Raw genomic sequence first — 19,567 nt, 5'->3', positions numbered from 1 at the left:
CTTAAATACTCTTTCTTGTAATTGGATATAATTGGATTCACCTGTGTAGGTAGGTCACTGAACATACCAAGCCAATTTGAGTTCCAATAATTAGTTCTAAAGGTTTTGGAATCAATAAAATGACAAATTTATGCAGTTGCCTAATTTTAAACAATTATCGCACACTTTCTGTAAATCCAAGAAATTTCACTTCTCATATATCACTGTGTGTGTCTCCTGTATGATATAGTTAAATGACATTTTTTATTGTAACAGCCAACGATTTATACAGGAAAATCATGACGATTAACAAGGTTGCCCAAACGTTCTCAACCCACTGTAAGTATAGGTAAAACTCTTTAGGGTCGGCTTTGATGGTGGGCTCTGTTAGAGATAATCAACTGGCGATTAGCAAACACAACCCTATCATTATTCATTTTATCAGGAATGACAAGTTGAATGACCTATGAGGCCCTTTATCTGTGTATGGGCATAGCTGAATAATTCATTTGAGTGTAGAGCTTTACCTGATGCTTTTTTCCAGATTAGTTAGTTTGCAACTCGCATTAGAAAATACTTGATTAATCCTTTGGGGACCGGCTGACTAACCCCCCTTAAGGACCAGGCCATTTTATATGGGAGGGGGGGGGGGTGTCAGGCAGCCGGATCCCTAGTAGGATTAGCTGGGCATGGTGTCCCCAGTGTGGCCAAGTGTCCCCCGAAATGCCAGCAGCCTTTAACCACTTCCCAGGCTCCAGCGATGAGAAGCTCTAGCCCCCTCTGCTTTGGCGGGCATCCTCGCTCGCACTGCCGTTAAGTTCCGGGTCGCAGCTTGATGAAGTCATCAAGCCGGGAAACGACATGTCAGAGCGAGCAAAGATGCCGGCCAGAGTAGAGGGGAGCGATGATTGCCAAGGGGAACGTCAGGAAGGTAAGAGGATTCTCTTCTTCCCCTCCTACCGCCACTGCTGAAACAGTGATCACTACGATCCGCCGGGGATCGTAATGATCACGTGATTAGGAGCCAATCGTGATGGCTCATGATCACTGAGGGGAGATGTCAGCTGTCATATGACAGCTTAATCTCCCCTCTCGGGTGCGCACGATCACGTCGGGAGCGAAAATAGCAGGTGGCGTAAACCCTACGCCGCATCAGATTTAGACAGCCACAAGTGCGGCATAGGATTTACCTACAGAGGTCCCCAAAAGGTTAAAGGACAATTGAAGCAAGGGGGATATGAAGGCTACCATATTTATTTCCTTTTAAACAATACCAGTTGCCTGGCAGTCCTGCTGATCCTCTGCTTTAGCCATAGACCCTGAACAAGCATGCAGCAGATTAGGTTTTTCTGACATTATTGTCAGATCTGACAAGATTAGCTGCATACTTGTTTCTGGTGTTATTCAGACACTACTGCAGCTGGTATTGTTTAAAAGGAAATACATATAGCATCCTCCATAACCCTCTTGCTACAGTTGTCCTTTAACACTTTGAGGACCTAGGGCTTTACACCCCTTAAGGACCGGCCACTTTTTTTCCATTCAGACCACTGCAGCTTTCACGGTTTATTGCTCGCTCATACAACCTACCACCTAAATGAATTTTGGCTCCTTTTCTTGTCACTAATAAAGCTTTCTTTTGGTGCTATTTGATTGCTCCTGCGATTTTTACTTTTTATTATATTCATCAAAAAAGACATGAATTTTGGCAAAAAAATGATTTTTTTTACTTTCTGTGCTGACATTTTTCAAATAAAGTAAAATTTCTGTATACATGCAGCGCGAAAAATGTGGACAAACATGTTTTTGATTAAAAAAAACCCCATTCAGTGTATATTTATTGGTTTGGGTAAAAGTTATAGCGTTTACAAACTATGGTGCAAAAAGTGAATTTTCTCATTTTCAAGCATCTATGACTTTTCTGACCCCCTGTCATGTTTCATGAGGGGCTAGAATTCCAGGATAGTATAACTACCCCCCAAATGACCCCATTTTGGAAAGAAGACATCCCAAAGTATTCACTGAGAGGCATAGTGAGTTCATAGAAGATATTATTTTTTGTCACAAGTAAGCGAAAATGACACTTTGTGACAAAAAAAAAAGTTTCTGTTATAATTTAAGTAGGCCTCAGTTATTTGGACTGAGTTAGTCAAAAAGGCTTGATGAGCAGACCTGCCCTTTAAGGGGATTTTCTACTAGAGAGAAAATCTGCAGTTCTGTCAGCAGAACTAGAACATACCAAGAAGCTGTTCTCTGCACAAGGCCGCAGGTCTCCCTGACCTGGGCATGGAACAATAAACATCAGCTATGTTTTGTAAACATCCACATTCCTGCATATAGGTCAAATGCCTCATTGATTATTAATCAAGTAGGTGTGTATGATGACACCACGAGTGGGTCCACCAATAGTCTGATCTAGGGGGTGGCGAAGATGATGTCATATTTAACTCTTTCCTAGTCGGTATTAAACCCGGAGTGAGCGATGGAGAGGGCATTCTGCTCTTTACTTTCACACTAGCTCGCAAGGCTGACTGGGACCTCTAAGCATGTTCTTCCTTTCTGTAATTTGATATAATGTATGCTGTACATAGGTAGTTTAGTGTAACGTAGTTAGGAAGAAGGTACCTGATTGACTTCAGCAGGGAGTCTAATCACGAGCTTGTAACGCAACATGAAGATTGGCATGGCTAGGATATGATGAATGTATCTATCTGTATTCCTGTTTCCTGAATAAATAACGTAAACATTGAAGAAGCCTGAGAAAGTCTATCTCCTGTTTGCTGTGTGGAGAGTCAAGTGATCTCACAGTCTGTGAGACGGTGGTGTCGAAGCAAGGTGATAAGAACAGTTTATAACAGTTTCCATTTCTTCTAACTTGCGACAAAAAAAAATGAAATCTGCCACGGACTCACCATGCCCCTCTCTGAATACCTTGAAGTGTCTACTTTCCAAAATGGGGTCATTTGTGGGGTGTGTTTACTGTCCTGACATTTTGGGGGTGCTAAATTGTAAGCACCCCTGTAAAGCCTAAAGGTGCTCATTGGACTTTGGACCCCTTAGCGCAGTTAGGCTGCAAAAAAGTGCCACACATGTGGTATTGCCGTACTCAGGAGAAGTAGTATAATGTGTTTTGGGGTGTATTGTTACACATACCCATGCTGGGTGGGAGAAATATCGCTGTAAATGACAATTTGTTAATTTTTTTTTTACACACAATTGTTCATTTACAGAGATCTTTCTCCCACTCAGCATGGGTATGTGTAAAAATACACCCCAAAACACATTATACTACTTCTCCTGAGTACGGCGATACCACATGTGTGGCACTTTTTTGCACCCTAACTGCGCTAAGGGGCCCAAAGTCCAATGAGTACCTTTAGGATTTCACAGGTCATTTTGAGAAATTTCGTTTCAAGGCTACTCCTCACGGTTTAGGGCCCCTAAAATGCCAGGACAGTATAGGAACCCCACAAATGACCCCATTTTAGAAAGAAGACACCCCAAGGTATTCCGTTAGGAGTATGGTGAGTTCATAGAAGATTTTATTTTTTGTCACAAGTTAGCGGAAAATGACACTTTGTGAAAAAACACAATTAAAATCAATTTCCGCTAACTTGTGACAAAAAATAAAATCTTATATGAACTCGCCATACTACTAACGGAATACCTTAGGGTGTCTTCTTTCTAAAATGGAGTTATGTGCAGGGGGTCACAGATGAGCATACAGCCCCTATGCTACCATCGCCCGCCGTGCAAACTTCGTATAGCATAAACTATTTAAAGAGAACCCGAGGTGTGTTTAAAAAATGTTATCTGCATACAGAGGCTGGATCTGCCTATACAGCCCAGCCTCTGTTGCTATCCCAAACCCCCCTAAGGTCCCGCTGCACTCTGCAATCCCCCATAAATCACAGCCGTGCTGTGAGGCTGTGTTTACATCTGTAGTGTCAGTCTCGGCTGCTCCCCCGCCTCCTGCATAGCTCCGGTCCCTGCCCCCATCCCTTCCCTCCAATCAGCAGGGAGGGAAGAGATGCAGGCAGGGACCGGAGTTCTGCAGGAGGCGGGGAGAGCAGCAGACTGACACTATAGAGATAAACACAGCCAGCTCTGACAAGCTGTTTGTCAGCAGCGTGGCTGTGATTTATGAGGAATTGCAGAGTGCATGGGGGCCTTAGGGGGGTTTGGGATAGCAACAGAGACTGGGCTGTATAGGCAGATCCAGCCTCTGTATGCAGATAACATTCTTCAAACTGCCAGGCAACTGGTATTGTTTAAAAGGAAATAAATATGGTAGCCTTCATATCCCCCTTGCTTCAATTGTCCTTTAAAGAAACTCTGTAACATTAAAAAGATCCCCTGGGGGGTACTCACCTCGGGTGGGGGAAGCCTCCGGATCCTAATGAGGCTTCCCACGCCGTCCTCTGTCCCACGGGGGTCTCGCCGCAGCCCTCCGAACAGCCGGCGACTGTGCCGACTGTCAGTTCAATATTTACCTTTGCTGGCTCCAGCGGGGGCGCTGTGGCGGCTTTCCGTTCCGAACTACACGGAAATACCCGATCTCATTCGGGTCCGCTCTACTGCGCAGGCAACCTGCGCCTGCGCAGTAGAGCAGATCCAACGGCGATCGGGTATTTCCGTGTAGTTCAGAGCCGACAGCCGTCAGAGCGCCTGCGCAGGAGCCAGTAAGGTAAATATTGACGTCACCGCTGCACGGACTCCACGGAGGGCTGCAGCGAGACCCCTGACGGATGGAGGACGGCGTGGGAAGCCTCATTAGGATCCGGAGGCTTCCCCCACCCGAGGTGAGTACCCCCCAGGGGATCTTTTCATGTTACAGATCCTCTTTAACCTTTTGGGGACCTCTGTAGGTAAATCCTATGCCGCACTTGTGGCTGTCTAAATCTGATGCGGCGTAGGGTTTACGCCACCTGCTATTTTCGCTCCCGACGTGATCGTGCGCACCCGAGAGGGGAGATTAAGCTGTCATATGACAGCTGACATCTCCCCTCAGTGATCATGAGCCATCACGATTGGCTCCTAATCACGTGATCATTACGATCCCCGGCGAATCGTAGCGATCACTGTTTCAGCAGTGGCGGTAGGAGGGGAAGAAGAGAATCCTCTTACCTTCCTGACGTTCCCCTTGGTGATCATCGCTCCACTCTACTCTGGCCGGCATCTTCGCTCGCTCTGACATGTCGTTTCCCGGCTTGATGACTTCATCAAGCTGCGACCCGGAACTTAACGGCAGTGCGAGCGAGGATGCCCGCCAAAGCAGAGGGGGCTAGAGCTTCTCATCGCTGGAGCCTGGGAAGTGGTTAAAGGCTGCTGGCATTTCGGGGGACACCTGGCCACACTGAGGACACCATGGCCAGCTAATCCTACTAGGGATCCGGCTGCCTGACACCCCCCCCCCCCCCTCCCATGTAAAATGGCCTGGTCTTTAAGGGGGGTTAGTCCCCATTCCCACGAAGAAAGCATAATGCTGAGTACTCATATCACTGCTAACCTATACAGGGCCAAAGCCTTACCGGAATTTTACGTTCATCGCATGTTAGTAAGCGATTGCCAACTTCGATAGTAATCAGGCTTCCCAAATAACAGTTATTCACTTCTAGTGAAAACAAGGGATATGGGAGAACAAAAGATGCTGAAGAAGTTCGGCTCTGGGAACACAGATTTCCTGTCTGGCATTATAATCTGCTCTGTTAGCACCACATATCTAGTATGTATGCAATTGCAAGAGAGGATTTGCCAGCAGCAGTTAGACACTTCAGGTCGGAGTGGAGAGTGTTAGTTCCGCCCAGAGGTTACTGTGGCGATGCAGCTTGGAGACGCGTGTGTCTTCCTGAAGGCACAAGGCAGCTTCACACACACATCCTAGCTACAGGGAAGTTGTGTGAGTGGGCCGCCCCCTCTCAGCTTGCATGTTCCGCTCCCATTCCTATCACTCAAATCCAACAGAACACACCGCAGACCAGCGCCACCCTGATTGCTCTGTTTCTGCTATGGCTCAACATGCTTGAACTACTCAGTGAAAAAGTCAAAAGGAAAATGCAGCCCCCAGTTGTTACAGCTCATGATTGCTCTCTCTTCCTCTGTTCTTTCAAGCAAAGCAAAGCTGCCGTCAGGCTGAAGGAAGACATGAAAAAAGTGGTGGTCTGGCCTGGCAGAGGACAGCCCCCCATGCCATGCAGGAAAGTCTTTGGAGTGCCACTCGGAGATCTGCACAAGGAAGGTCTAGTGATGAATGACGTTCCAGCAGTGGTGTGGAATGTGGTGGAGTATTTGCGCACTGAAGGTAAGCTTGTAATGTGATTGTTTTATTTACAGCACACTAATAAAGTAGATATATTCCTGTATTATTTTGAACCCAGTCTAGCTGTGTGTGTTCACACACTCCCGCTATGACTTTAAAGGAACCGAAACCTGTAGTGAAAAAAGTGCCCCAAAATGGGTACTAACCTAGGTAGAAGGAAGACTGGATAATCCAGAGGCTTCCGTCTTCCTCCTCCTCACAGTTCCAGCCCTGAGACCCCTGCAAGCCCGTCCACAAGGGCCGCACTGTGCAGGTGCATACCGATTGCGCCTGCGCGGTAGCACAGAGCCAAAGGCAGCTCCATGCTGCTGCGCAGGTGTGAGCTGTCCTGTACAGTGTGGCCACGCTTCTATTGGAGCGCCGCAGCTGCATGCTTTGGGGGTCCAGGTGCTAGAACAGTGGGGTGGAGGTGGACAGTGAGGTGGAAGGAGACAGATCTTCCCTCTACCAAGATAAATATTCAATGTTTCTCTTTTTTTCACTTACAGGTTTTCTCTTAAAAGGAACGAAAAAAAAAAGAGAAAAAGCTTTTATACATACCTGGGGCTTCTTCCAGCCCCATAAGCCTGGATCGCTCCCACGCCGCCATCCTCCGCTTCCTGGATTGGCGGTACCGGGTCCCGTCACTTCCGGCGGACGCGGGCAATTGTCCGCATCAAAGGGGCAGCCTCACGCGTGATTGTCCGCATTGCAGTAGGCAGCCTCACGCGTACATACATTGAGGGAGCCCCGTGTGATGCGGACAATTGGCCGCGTCTGCCGGCCGACTGGCGGCCATGAGGGCACCCGGTACCGGCGGATCCAGGCAGCAGAGGACGGCGGCGTGGGAGCGATCCGTGCGTATGGGGCTGGAGGAAGCACCAGGTATGTATAAAAGCTTTTTTGGGGGGCCTCTGGTTCCCTTTAAATGGGCAGCGTACCCCCGTTCTCATCTGCAGGGAAACACTGCAGATTTGCGCTGAATTTGGTACTAGTGGGAACGGTCACTAAGGGCCTGCACACACTGCTGCACTTGCGCTTTTTAAATCGCATACGTTTTTTAATCGCAAGGTCTTTTGAAAAATCATGAAAATCGTGAAGACTTGTACACACTGGTGCGATGCGCTTTTTCTATTCTCATGAAGGCTTGCAATTTTAAAAATGCAGCGCAAGCACAGCAGTGTGTGTGTACAGGCCCTAAGGGTGCAGTCACGTTATGCATGCTTCTGCTCTCTGCGTTGTTGAATGAGGATCCACTGCCTGTACAATTTTATGGGCATGCTTACATCTCTGTGTTGTAACAGACCACTTTATCCAAATGCTTTTTCTGCAGTATGTTTCTGGGTGAAGTGTGTGATAACACATTGCATAGCAATTTTAAATGCTATAAAAACTAATGAGTGTTATGCCAGCATTGTAGGGCGGGGGTTTCTAAATGCACATAGTGTGAACTTGGGGTGCATACACACATGCAATTTTGATTGGCCAATAAGTGGCGAGTTTTAGCGCTGCAATGTAATTTTAGAGTTTACCTACACAATGTACACAATCTCTCCATAGTATTCAAAATCTGTTGCCCTCATACTACATGGAAGTGGTAAAATTGGCCAATCGTTGGCACATCAAAATTGGATGTGTGTAAGCACCCTTAAAGGGACACTTAAGTCAAAAAAAAAAATGAGTTTTACTCACCTAGGGCTTCCAATAGCCCCCTGCAGCTGTCCGGTGCCCTCGCCGTCTCCCTCCGATCCTCCTGGCCCCGCCAGCAGCCACTTCCTGTTTCGGTGACAGGAGCTGACAGGCTGGGGACGCAAGTGATTCTTCGCATTCCCAGACACATTAGCACCCTCTATGCTGCTATATGTTATATGATATATGCTATAGCAGCATAGATGGCGCTATTGTGGCAAGGAACGCAAATAATCACTCGCGTCCCCAGCCTGTCAGCTCCTGTCACCGAAACAGGAAGTGGCTGCCGGCGGGGCCAGGAGGATCGGAGGGAGATGGCGAGGGCACCGGACAGCTGCAGCGGGCTATTGGAAGCCCCAGGTGAGTAAAACTCATTTTTTTTGTTCGACTTAAGTGTCCCTTTAATAAAGCCCTATAAGGATTATTTTTTTGTGGTTAGAGGTAATCGTTTGTAATTGCGTCAGGTTGAAATCTATCATCTGCACAGCTATCCAAAAGAACATTCTTGGGTGATAATTATTGAGCATCTATATGAGGCGTAGAAGTGATCTGTCACTGTGCGTACACAATTTGATGGATGTCACCCATTTGGAGTCAGGACCTGATCCCGCTTGGGCAACATCGCTGGGCCAGGCTGCACACATGCAAGTCAACTGTGTAGCTAACAACATGTACCGTTGCTATGCAGAGGGATGACGGAGCAGCACGTGCGTAACTTCATGCAGCGGGCAGGAGACCAGCATGCACAAAGAAATCGGCCGTCGCTGGGAGCGAGCTGATCCGTTGGGCATATTGCTTGTGCATCGGGAATTGGGCACCTCTGCACACCTCTGTATCAGGGAGAGAATGGGTAAAGGGTCCCATACGCTATTTGACCACGGCACTGATCGTCCCGTGATTGACATTACAATAAAGATCACAGGTCGATCGTAGAATAAAAGCCTGTCCAGATTATAGGATGTCATCCACGGGGCGATTACAGGATAACCGTGGGCCGTGGTTAACCACAATATCTGCCCAATTAGCTGGTGTTGTTGAATCTAACATCTAATTTGCCAACAATATTGTATAGTGTGTGGATAGCTTTAGTGCTCAGACCATGGCACCTGAGTTATCCATAGCTTTAGGAAAGGCTTCTCAGCAAATTTAAAGGCACAGCTTGTACTATTACTTCACCAGCACATATACAACAGGATCTGATAACCGAATACAAAAGAAACATGGGTTTCACATACTGCAATATATGTTAGCAGGGACACCACCTGCAGGCTCTCTCTTGTCCCCTCCCTAACCTCTTTTTACAAGTGCTGGACAAGTAATAGCACAGCATGCGCCTCTACATTTGCAGAGAGACCATTCCTGCAGCCATATATAAGCCAGGTGTCTTGGTCTGAGTACTTACCCCTTTATTCCCTGTGCAGTGTACAGTTTCTATGAAAAAAAACAAAAACAGAAATAGAACCAGAATTGAATTTATCGCAACAGGCACAAATAAAACTGAAGCAAAAGTAGGGCATTTGCTTTGTACAACAACCTGAATCGTTGTTTCTTTCGGGCCCATTCACACTAAAGCGTTTTGCCGCGATTTCGGCAAAACGCTCAAACGCTAGCGCTTTTAAGACGCTAGTGAAATATTTCCCTATGGGCCCATCTTACTTGGGCGATTTGTGCAAATCGCCAAAAATCGTGAAACGCAAACGCGTCGCCTGCACCATTTTCAGGCGATTTCCCAGCGATCGTGTTTCAGTGCTATAGAAGCGCTAAACCCGATCACGGAAAAATCACCACAGTGTTCAGTGATTTTTCAGCTCAAAAATAATTTATGCAAAACTACCGTCGGCGTTTTGCACTTTCAAGTGTGAATGGGCCCTTAAACATCTGAAACCTAATTTGTTGATCCAGGCAGCTATCCCATTTTTGTCTGCACTCATTTGGCCCCGGTTCTTTGACTTAAGGTGGCCATCCTCTATACAAGCTAGGGCTAGCTCACACTCGGAGCGCAAAATGCCCAGTGATTCCAATTGTGCAGCACAAATGTTTGTGATTTTTGCCACGATTTGTGATTTCCATTCAAGAGAAGGCGAATCACATCCTGATTGTACTTAAAATGCTGCATGCAGCACATTTGCGATTTATTCAAATGGCAAATGCTGCAGTGAGAATGATCCCATAGGGATACGTATGTGACAGCACTTTGGTGTTTGCTGGCGATCAGCAAAGCACTGGAAAGCTCCCCAGTGTGAACTAGCCCTAAGTGCTAGCTTTCTCCTGAACTCCTGAAACTAGAACCAGCTTAGCCGACCTCTAGTCACCTGGATATATACCTTATGGGCTGGTGCACACCGAGCGGCTTTTTCAACGTTTCTGCAGCCGCTTGCGGCTGCGGATCCGCTTGGTCAATGTATCTCAATGGGGTGGTGCACACCAGAGCGGGAGGCGTTTTGCAGAAACGAAAAATGCCGGGGTGAGGCATTTTTTGGATTTCGGATGCGTTTCTGCCTCAATGTTAAATATAGGAAAAACGCAAACCGCTCTGAAAAACGCCTGTTCAGAGCGGTTTTGCCGGCGTTTTTGTTTCAGAAGCTGTTCAGTAACAGCTTTACTGTAACAATATATGAAATGTACTATATTGAAATCCGCTGCAGCAATCTGCAAAACGCCATAGAAAAATAAGAAAAAGCATTTCAAAATCTGCTAGCATTTTGCGGATCTGCTAGTGGTTTTTGGTGTGCACCAGGCCTATATCTCAGTTGTACTAACTGCGCATGCATAGAATGCTACCTGCTATGGTAGCACTATTGAGGCCGAGTCAGGGCTGCCCATAGGCAGCAGCCCACGACAGAGCTCAGTTGGACAGCTTTCATAGAGCAGAATGCAGCAGATTGGGAGGACAACGAGGGACTGAAGGACTATGGGGGTTTACCAGGTAAGTTAAGCTAAATGTCTTTGGTCCCCATAAAGGTTACATGAAATGTAAAACAAAATCAAAAAAATTACTTACCTGGTGCTTCCTCCTAGGCCTGAACGATAAATCGAATTTAAATCAAAATCGTGATCACCAAGCTCACAATTTGGAATCGTCAAAGTGGCAATTTCTGCGATGACGTTATTTCCATATGGGGGAAGCTTGAAGAAGCAGCTTCAAACTTTCCCCAAATCCCTTTGCGTGCTGCCCGCAGCATCGGCAGTGTTGGACATACTGTACTTCTGATGGGAGTCGAACGCTGCCAGCTTTTGTGCATGGCATACTTCCTGGTTCCTGTATGTCACATGACATACAGGAAGTATGCCGTGCTTTAGAGCCTGCAGAAGGTTAAGTGGATAGACGTGCATCGCTGGTTTTGTGCTGGAAGGTACGGTATGTCCAGCACAGTTGCAGCTTCGGGGATGGGGCACGGAGAGAGACCCAGAGGTTGCACAAAGAGAAAGAGAGAGGGGGACAGAGAGGCACAGAGGGGGAACAAAGCTTGATTTGAAGGAAATCGTAAATCGAATCAAAATCGTGATTTCGGACAGAAATCGCTCAATTCAATTTTTTCCTAAAATCGTTCAGCCCTACTTCCTCCAGCCCCTAGAAGTCTCTGTGCCCCTTGCCGCAGTTCTGATGTCATGTGTTATTCTGGTGTCCCCTCCGTAACAGGTCAGTGGCTTCTGCGCATGCACGGGTGTGCACGTTGGTCGCGCAGATGCAGAACACTCATGCAAGCCACACTTCTGCCCTCCATGGTAACCTATCCCTTAGCACATACAAAAAATCAGACAGGAGGAGATGGATAAGAGGAAGTAAGGTGCATTCAGCAAATTACAGTCTGCCAACCTTGCAAAGACTATGAAGTTACTGCCTTAGGGCTGGTGGACAACGAGCGCTTCTGAGCGCTTTTAAAAACGCTTTGAAAAGTGCTTGGCTAATGTATTTGAATGGGATGGATCGCACCAGAGCGATGTGATTTTTCTCGCAAATGCGGGTCCTGCAGCATTTCTGCGCTTTTTTGAGGCCTTTCAGCCTCAGTGTTCAGTATAGGAAAGTGGAAAATCACTCTGAAAAGCGATTTTTCCAAGCGTCTTTTTTAAAGAAGCTGTTCAGTTCCAGCTCTACAGTAACAAAAAATATCAAAACGTTACACCAAAACGCTCCAGAAATCGCTAGGCTTGATTAGAAAATCTCTATGCCTTGAATCGCTCTGAAAAATCACTTCAAAAACCGCTAAACTTTTGCGATTACATTAGCGCTTTTTGGTGTGCATTAGTCCTGACCGGCATTCCTGGGAGAGGGAAAGTTCCAGCAGGAGAGTCCCAGAGGGTGTGCATATACACATCCCAACAATCTGCTGTAAAATACTGCACACACTGACAAATCTTTGAATTAATTACAAATCAATCTGCAATTAATTTAGTCCCTAACCAATCCAGCCCTTTTCTTAAATTGTAGTGCGCACCATCTTGCTTAAAGAGGAGCTGTTAGGTATAAGGTCTCAGAGAAAATAAACACATATATCAGTAGCTAAAGATTGGCTGTACTTACATATGCATTTCACTGTCCACGTTTGTACTTCACAGAATTTGTATATAGTATATGCAGAGATTGATGCTCCTGACAGCTCATGGCAGGTTCCATGTTTGTCTGTCTCCTATGAAGCCAAATGTGTCGTCATGTCCTGCCTGCTTCCTGATCACAGAAAAGCTCGTACTGAATAACACTAGTGTGCAGTGAATATTAATTAGCCATGTGGCTAGGAACAATAGCGGACTCCTGCAGTGTACTCTGCCCGGAGATTTTTCAGTGCTGTGCGCTGGACTGAGCTTGTAGCTGCTGAAACTTGATCCTGTAACTTCTCCTTAGCAGCCCGAGGGGAGGGCCCCAGAATGCTTTGCAGTATGGTATGCGTCTTGCGTCCTCTTGGGTCTAACAGCTTTGCTGATAAGCCCACATCAAATGTAAGAGAGATTTTTATCTTCACTATTGCCTTTTTGGCTTCCGTCTAAACTGTTTAACACAGGAGAATAGAGGTTTAAATTACTCTTTAAGGGAAAGAGGTATTAAAGAGTGATAAAAAAAGGGTAATGATCCCCTAGATTAAGAACTGCAGAGGAGAAGTGAAGGCGTGCTAGACAATCATGTCTGTTGCTATATTTTTTTAATCGAAGAAATCTTAAAAGCTTCTACTCCCAGAACTCTTTTAAAATTGAAAGTAATGCGAATGTTCTTCCATGAAGCATGATTGACTACATACCTTTACATTATCTCTGTGATGTCCCATTCCTAAGACATTCCGACTTCCCACTGTAGACTGACAGCAAGTCTACAAATAAGAAGTACGAATATCCAATAAATGAGATTTCACAGAGACTAATGCTACGTACACACTTGCGATAACGATCGTTCGCTAGGAATGATAATTGAAAGACGAACGATACGGCAACGATAGGAATGCAACGATGGGATGCAGCGATCATCATACACATTTTAACGATCGTTCTCGCAGAAAAGAACGATCATAAGGAAATGTTGCATACATATTTTTATAAAATTAAATAAAACACAGTAACATGGAGTTACAATAGATACAAATATATGATTGTTAACTTGAAAATGGAAATGAGCAATGTAACAATCTTTACCTCCGCGCTACAAAGGAAGTACTGAAGCTGGGCAGAATTCCACGCAGGCGCATTGGCCCTTGTAACGATCGTTCTCGGCCGATGTCTGTACACACTATAGTTTTGTAACGATTGTCGGTAGATACGATCCGTCAGGGCGGATATTTCCATCTTCCCGATGTCGTTCTTTTGTCGTTCGTGTTAATGATCGTTGGGTAAAGTTTTTTTCCCCGATTGTCGGCGGAACGATCGTTAATTAGCGGTTTCAAACGACCATAGTCGCCAGTGTGTACGCAGCATTAGTGAAGGTATGCACCTAATCTTGTTTCAGAAGATGACCTATACCTTTTTATTTAGTGACATGCAGAGTTCAAGTACATTTTTAAATGCACACTGCTGAGCTGACATGTATCAGCTTACTGACAGTGCTGGGGGAGAAAATAAGCTGCTTAATCCAATTCCTGGAATATGGCTTGTCTTTAAATGTTTAATCATGTTTTAAAAAATGACAGGTCTGCATTAACATGTTTTATTTATTGAATTTCTCTGCTGTTTTTTTTTTTTAAGTTTTAGTGAATTTATAAAACTGCTACAGTGGGTTAAAATGCAGGAACTATTGAATAGATTTTATGCTGTTTTATTTAGTATGCATTTTTGTTTTAACATGGGAAGTACTTTTCTCTTAAAGCGGTATAAAACTCTGACATAATATTCAATAAAAACATGTTTTCCTACTTTTTATATCACATACAGTTATATTTGCTTTTGTGCATAAGTATTATTATTCATTTAGAAATTACAAGTTCCCAAAGTAAATTTTTTTTTGCTCTGAGAGCTGTCTCTTGCCATCCTCCCACGGTCTGCTGTTCAGCAGCGATCAGCCCCAGTAACTTGCTCAGTCGCGTCCAGTCTGGGTCTTCTGCGCATGCACGGACCTACTACGCATGTGCAGTAGACCCGGAATTACGTCACTGGGCAAGTTACTGGGGCTGATTGTGGCTGAATGGCAGACCGCAGGAGGGTGGCGAGGGACTTGCGTATGTTTATAGGGCAGGAGGAAGCCTCGGGTAAGTATAGATTCTTTACTTTAGTTGATCTCTGGTTTCCTTTAAAGAACAAATGAAACTGATTTGAAATTACATCTTGATCAGTAATGAATGTAAAGGTAGCCATACATCAGGCAATGATGGGCAGATTCGACCAAGAGACACATCTCTCTCTGATCAGAGAGATCTGTCAGCTGCCCGTACACGGATTTCGGCATGAAATTTCTCAGGAATAGGCCGAGTGTGCCACCTCGCTGCAGTGCCCTAGTGTATAAAGGCAGGGCTGTTGAAGCGGAGTCAAGGAGCCGGAGGAATTTTTGGGTGCCCGGAGTCGGAGGACTCCTAATGAACTTAAAGAGACTCCGTAACAAAAATTTCATCCGGTTTTCTTCCATCCTACAAGTTCCAAAAGCTATTCTAATGTGTTCTGGCTTATTGCAGCACTTTCTACTATCACCATCTCTGTAATAAATCAACGTATCTCTCTCTTGTCAGACTTCTCAGCCTGTGTCTGGAAGGCTGCCAAGTTCTTCAGTGTTGTGGTTCTGTGATGCATCTCCCCCTCCAGGCCCCTCTCTGCACACTGCCTGTGTATTATTTAGATTAGTGCAGCTTCTCTCTGCTCTATTATCTTTTACAAGTTGGATAAATCCTCCTCTGAGCTGGCTGGGCTTTCACATACTGAGGAATTACATACAGGCAGAGCTGTCTGCACTCTGCAGGAAGAAACAGCCTGACACTTCAGTGGAAGATAACTGCAGGGGGAAAGAAACACACAAATGATCTCTTGAGATTCAAAAGGAAGGCTGTATACAGCCTGCTTGTGTATGGATGTATTTTCTATGTGTGGACATACTGTACATCAACCTACTTCCTGTTTTGGTGGCCATTTTGTTTGTTTACAAACAAACTTTCTAAAACTGTTTTTAACCACTTTTAATGCGGCGGGGAGCGGCGAAATTGTGACAGAGGGTAATAGGAGATGTCCCCTAACGCACTGGTATGTTAACTTTTGTGCGATTTTATCAATACAGATTATCTTTAAACTGTAATAAAACTGGGTATTTTTTTTTAATCCCCGCCAGCCAATCCCCATGATCGTCTGTCATAGGCATCAGCCTATAACAACCGATCACTTTTGAGCCTCTCAGACACACGGCTTTCCCCAGTACAGCGTTGCAATAGATCGCAGCGCTGTACTGTGTTTATAGACGTCTCTAACAGTCTCCGATCGTCGATCGCCGCTGGGAGACTAAAGGCAGAGCGGAGCGCGATCTCCTGCAAAACACGCCCCATGGGCTTAACTACGATCGGCGCTAGGTGGTCCTGGGGCTAGAGGTTAAAGAAAACCTGTAATGGAAATAAAAACCTCTGGGGACACTTACCTTGGGAGGAGGAAGCCTCTGGATCCTAACGAGGCTTCCCCCGTCGTCCTCCTTCTCTCCGTTCAAGTGCCAGGGTCCCCCGAAGTGCGGCGAGGTAAACATTTACCTACCGCGATCCTGCGCAGGCGCATTAGCCACTCTTCATTCGGGTTCAGGCGGAAATAGCTGAACCCAATCGATCCGTTCTACTGCATAGATGCAAGACCTTTTGCTCGAACGAAGAGCTGCTGCTGCGCCTGCACTGGATCCTGGCGAGGTAAATATATCATCCTTTGTCAAGCTTGTCGGGGTAGGATTAGGGGAGTATTCGGGGGATCCAGCACTGGATTCCCTGAACCTACAGCGGAGGGGGAAGCCTCATTGGGACCCTGAGGCTTTCCCCTCCTTAGGTAAGTATCCCCCAGAGGGTTTTTGTTTTTTTTAAATTAGTCTCTTTCAGTTACACAGTAGTACGTATGCACTCCCCGCAGAGCTATTGTAAATCCACTGAGAATATTGTGCTCACTGATCGCAGAGGTATTGTCTATCACCCGTAAACCTGGTTCATTGCATAAAGAATCTGTAATAGGGGAAGAATCCCCTCATTCTCCTGCAGAGTACCTGCAAATCACTTAAAGGGCTAGTGCACTCCAAAATCAATATTGCAATGGAGATTTTGTGAAGTGATTTTCAGAGCAATTTTTGAATAAATGAGCGCTTTTGCCCATTCATTTATTTAAGCTGAATCCCTCCCAAAAATGCTACATGCAGTAGGTTTGCGATTTTAGAATCACAACGCTGCTGTGAGAACACCCTCATAGGGTTTCAGTAGCTAAGCGGTTTTCAAAGTGCTGGTGATTTGATAAGCTCTCTTGATGAGCACTAGCCCTTAGATGTACCCAAAGTTACATTGCCTAGGGCCTGATTGATGTTCTCCGTTCCTATCTGTACCTTCTACAAGTACTCTTACCAAGGACAAGTTTTGATTTCTATTAAAGGCCTCGGTCCTTACTGTGTTCGCGTGTCTATCCGTGTTGGGCTTTTTTTTAGAGGCATTTTTTTTTCCCCTCTTTTGGCGCTTGGGTGGGTGAGGTGGTTTTGTTAAAAGTGCTTTTCTAAGCGCTTTACCCAAGCGTTTTTTTAATTCACTCCCTGATGCAAGTCAGGAAATGAACTCTTTGACCCGGAAAATAATAAATACAATGTATTTATTCTTCAAAAACGCGAACACAATCGCTGCACAAAGCAATTTTGTGAGCGCTTTGCGTTTTTCCTATACCTTCCATCGAGGCGATTCTGTCTCAAAAATGATACAGGCAGCGCTTTGCTGAGCGGATTGGAAACAAACAGGTCAGATGTGACCTCTCTCATAGAGAATCATTGGACAAGTGCTTTCAGGGCAATTTTGAAAATCGCTAGCTTTAAAAAAAAAAATAAAAAAAAAATTCACAAATCCAGTGTGAACGAGCCCTTACAGCTACTTTGCAGATATATCCTAAGTTTAGTTCTAATGCATGTCTGGTGTACATGAAAAAAACTCCGGGATATGCTAATGCTTAAAGGGAAGGTCTGAGCTAATACAAAAAATTTTTTACTTACCCGGGGCTTCCTCCAGCCCCTGGCAGCTGTCCTGTGCCCTCGCGGCAGCTCCGGTGGCTCCCAGTATCCTCCGGTGCAGATGCTGACCTCGCCAAGTCGGAATCGACTGCACGAGAGCCCCTCTGGGTCATAGTTTTGCACTTGCGCAGAACACTCCAGACTACATCAGTGTGACGGAGAGCGGCTGTCGCACAGGCGCTGTAGATGTGCGTCGGCATCTGCACCATAGGGGACCACCGGGTCAGCGGCTGGAAGCGGAGCTGCGGCGAGGGACATATCGGCTGCTAGGGGCTGGAGGAAGCCCCGGAAAGTAAATCATTGTTTTTTTTAAAGCAGCTTGAATGTCTCCCTTAAAAGTTAGAATGTCCCAACACATAGGCTTCAATTCATCAAGCATTACTGCATTCGGTAATGCTGAAAACAGCTGACTTTACGGAGCACTTAGTAAAATGTTAATTCATCAAAACAGTTACCGCATGAGAAGCAGACATTCCTGTGCAGAGAGATAAATTACCGACTTGTTAAGTGATTACCTCAACACATGTCAGTAAAATGTCAGCAAATGTTAATTCATCAAGCTCACAGCATTCCATAATTTATCTCCAGCTCTCCCCTGTGGATAAGGAGCTTGGAATGCCTTCTCTGTGTGTGACAGGACCATAGAAACCTCCCCTGTCCCCTGCAAGTGCTGCTGATAGGTTGGCCAGGCTTCTCGGGTGGAGCAGACCCCCCCAGGCAGCCAGGGGAGAGAAAAGAATTAGTTATTTTCCAGGCACCCTTCTTTTCTAGGCACCCTTCGGTAGTGTAACCCCTTGAGTGCCTGTTTAAATATGCAGGGATGCAAGTGGGAGCTCGTGGCAAAATGACCTAAGCAGAGAATGTGTAATGTTTCTCAGCAGTTCATCTAAGCTGTGGCAAGTAAATAGAAACTTAAGACTAATGAGACAGATTCAGCAAGAGCAGAGGCAGCACAACAAATATAAAAGGCACATGTATAGGGATGTCGGTGCTGCCTCTTTCCTATTGTAATGCCCTCACTGCACGGACCTCTTCGGTAACTTACCGAACATCTACCACATGTGTGAAAATATTGATGAATTAGCACAGTGAAGTGTAAAATACCGAATGCGGTATTTTAAGGACTGGGATTTTGTTATCGAACACCCTTTGATGAATTGAAGTTAAAGTCTGTTTAATAAAATTCTCTGGAACCCCTTATCAGCTGAGGCCTTTTCTGCAAGGTGGCAGGGCTACATACTGGAACCCGGGTGATATGGGTCTCCGGTGAATCTCTCCATACAGACAACATACTGGGGCATTCATGTTGACAATGACAGGCCAGGATAGCTGACAGGTTCCTGGCCAGGAGCTTTTTGTTACCAAAAGCAGATTCCATCTTAAGGGCAGATTCACACTACGAGAGCTTTTTAAATGCCTGCGATTTTTAAAAGCTCTTGCTAATGCAATGGGGAATTTTTACAAAATCATATCGCTCCAGTGTGAACACTCACATAGAATTACATTAGCAAGAGCTTTTAAAATCACAAGCGCTTAGAAAAGCTCTTGTAGTGTGAACGTGCCCTAATAGAGCTTTAAAAGACAGCTCATGTGAGAAGAATATGGAGGCTGTCATATTTATTTCCTATAATACCAGTTGCCTGGCAGCCCTGCTGATCTATTTGGCTGCATTAGTGTCTGAATAACACCAGAAACAAGCATGCAGCTAATCTTGTCTGATCTGACAATGTCAGAAACACCCCGGTCTGCTGCATGCTTGTTCAGGGTCTATGACTAAAAGTATTAGAGGCTGAGGATCAGCAGGGTAGCCAGGTAACTGGTATTGTTTAAAAGGGCATAAATATGGCAGCCTCCATATCTTGCTTCAGCTGTCCTTTAAAATTCCTAAGCGTTGGCAGTGATGAGATGCCTGTTACTTTATGTATTTTCAATCAACAAGATTGTAACAGTAATATGCAAATTAGAGGAGTCGGCGT

General features: G+C 45.5%; 1 protein-coding gene across 8 annotated transcripts in view; it reads left to right on the top strand.

Annotated features, from left to right (window-relative positions):
- Positions 1-19,567, top strand: part of FAM13A (family with sequence similarity 13 member A) — a 397,958-nt gene that overhangs the window by 11,306 nt on the left and 367,085 nt on the right. For 7 of the 8 annotated variants that reach the window (XM_068233239.1, XM_068233222.1, XM_068233255.1 and 4 more), the window contains exon 1: positions 5,844-6,280. In XM_068233239.1, coding sequence (XP_068089340.1) covers positions 5,998-6,280 — 283 coding nt within the window. In that variant the 5' untranslated portion in view covers positions 5,844-5,997. Of the gene's footprint in view, positions 1-5,843; positions 6,281-19,567 lie in introns of those variants that run through there. The other variant, XM_068233233.1, reaches the window with a different exon arrangement.

This window comes from Hyperolius riggenbachi, chromosome 1, assembly GCF_040937935.1.
Source record: "Hyperolius riggenbachi isolate aHypRig1 chromosome 1, aHypRig1.pri, whole genome shotgun sequence".
NCBI classification, from domain to species: domain Eukaryota; kingdom Metazoa; phylum Chordata; class Amphibia; order Anura; family Hyperoliidae; genus Hyperolius; species Hyperolius riggenbachi.
This window is presented reverse-complemented; position numbering and strand designations above follow the sequence as displayed.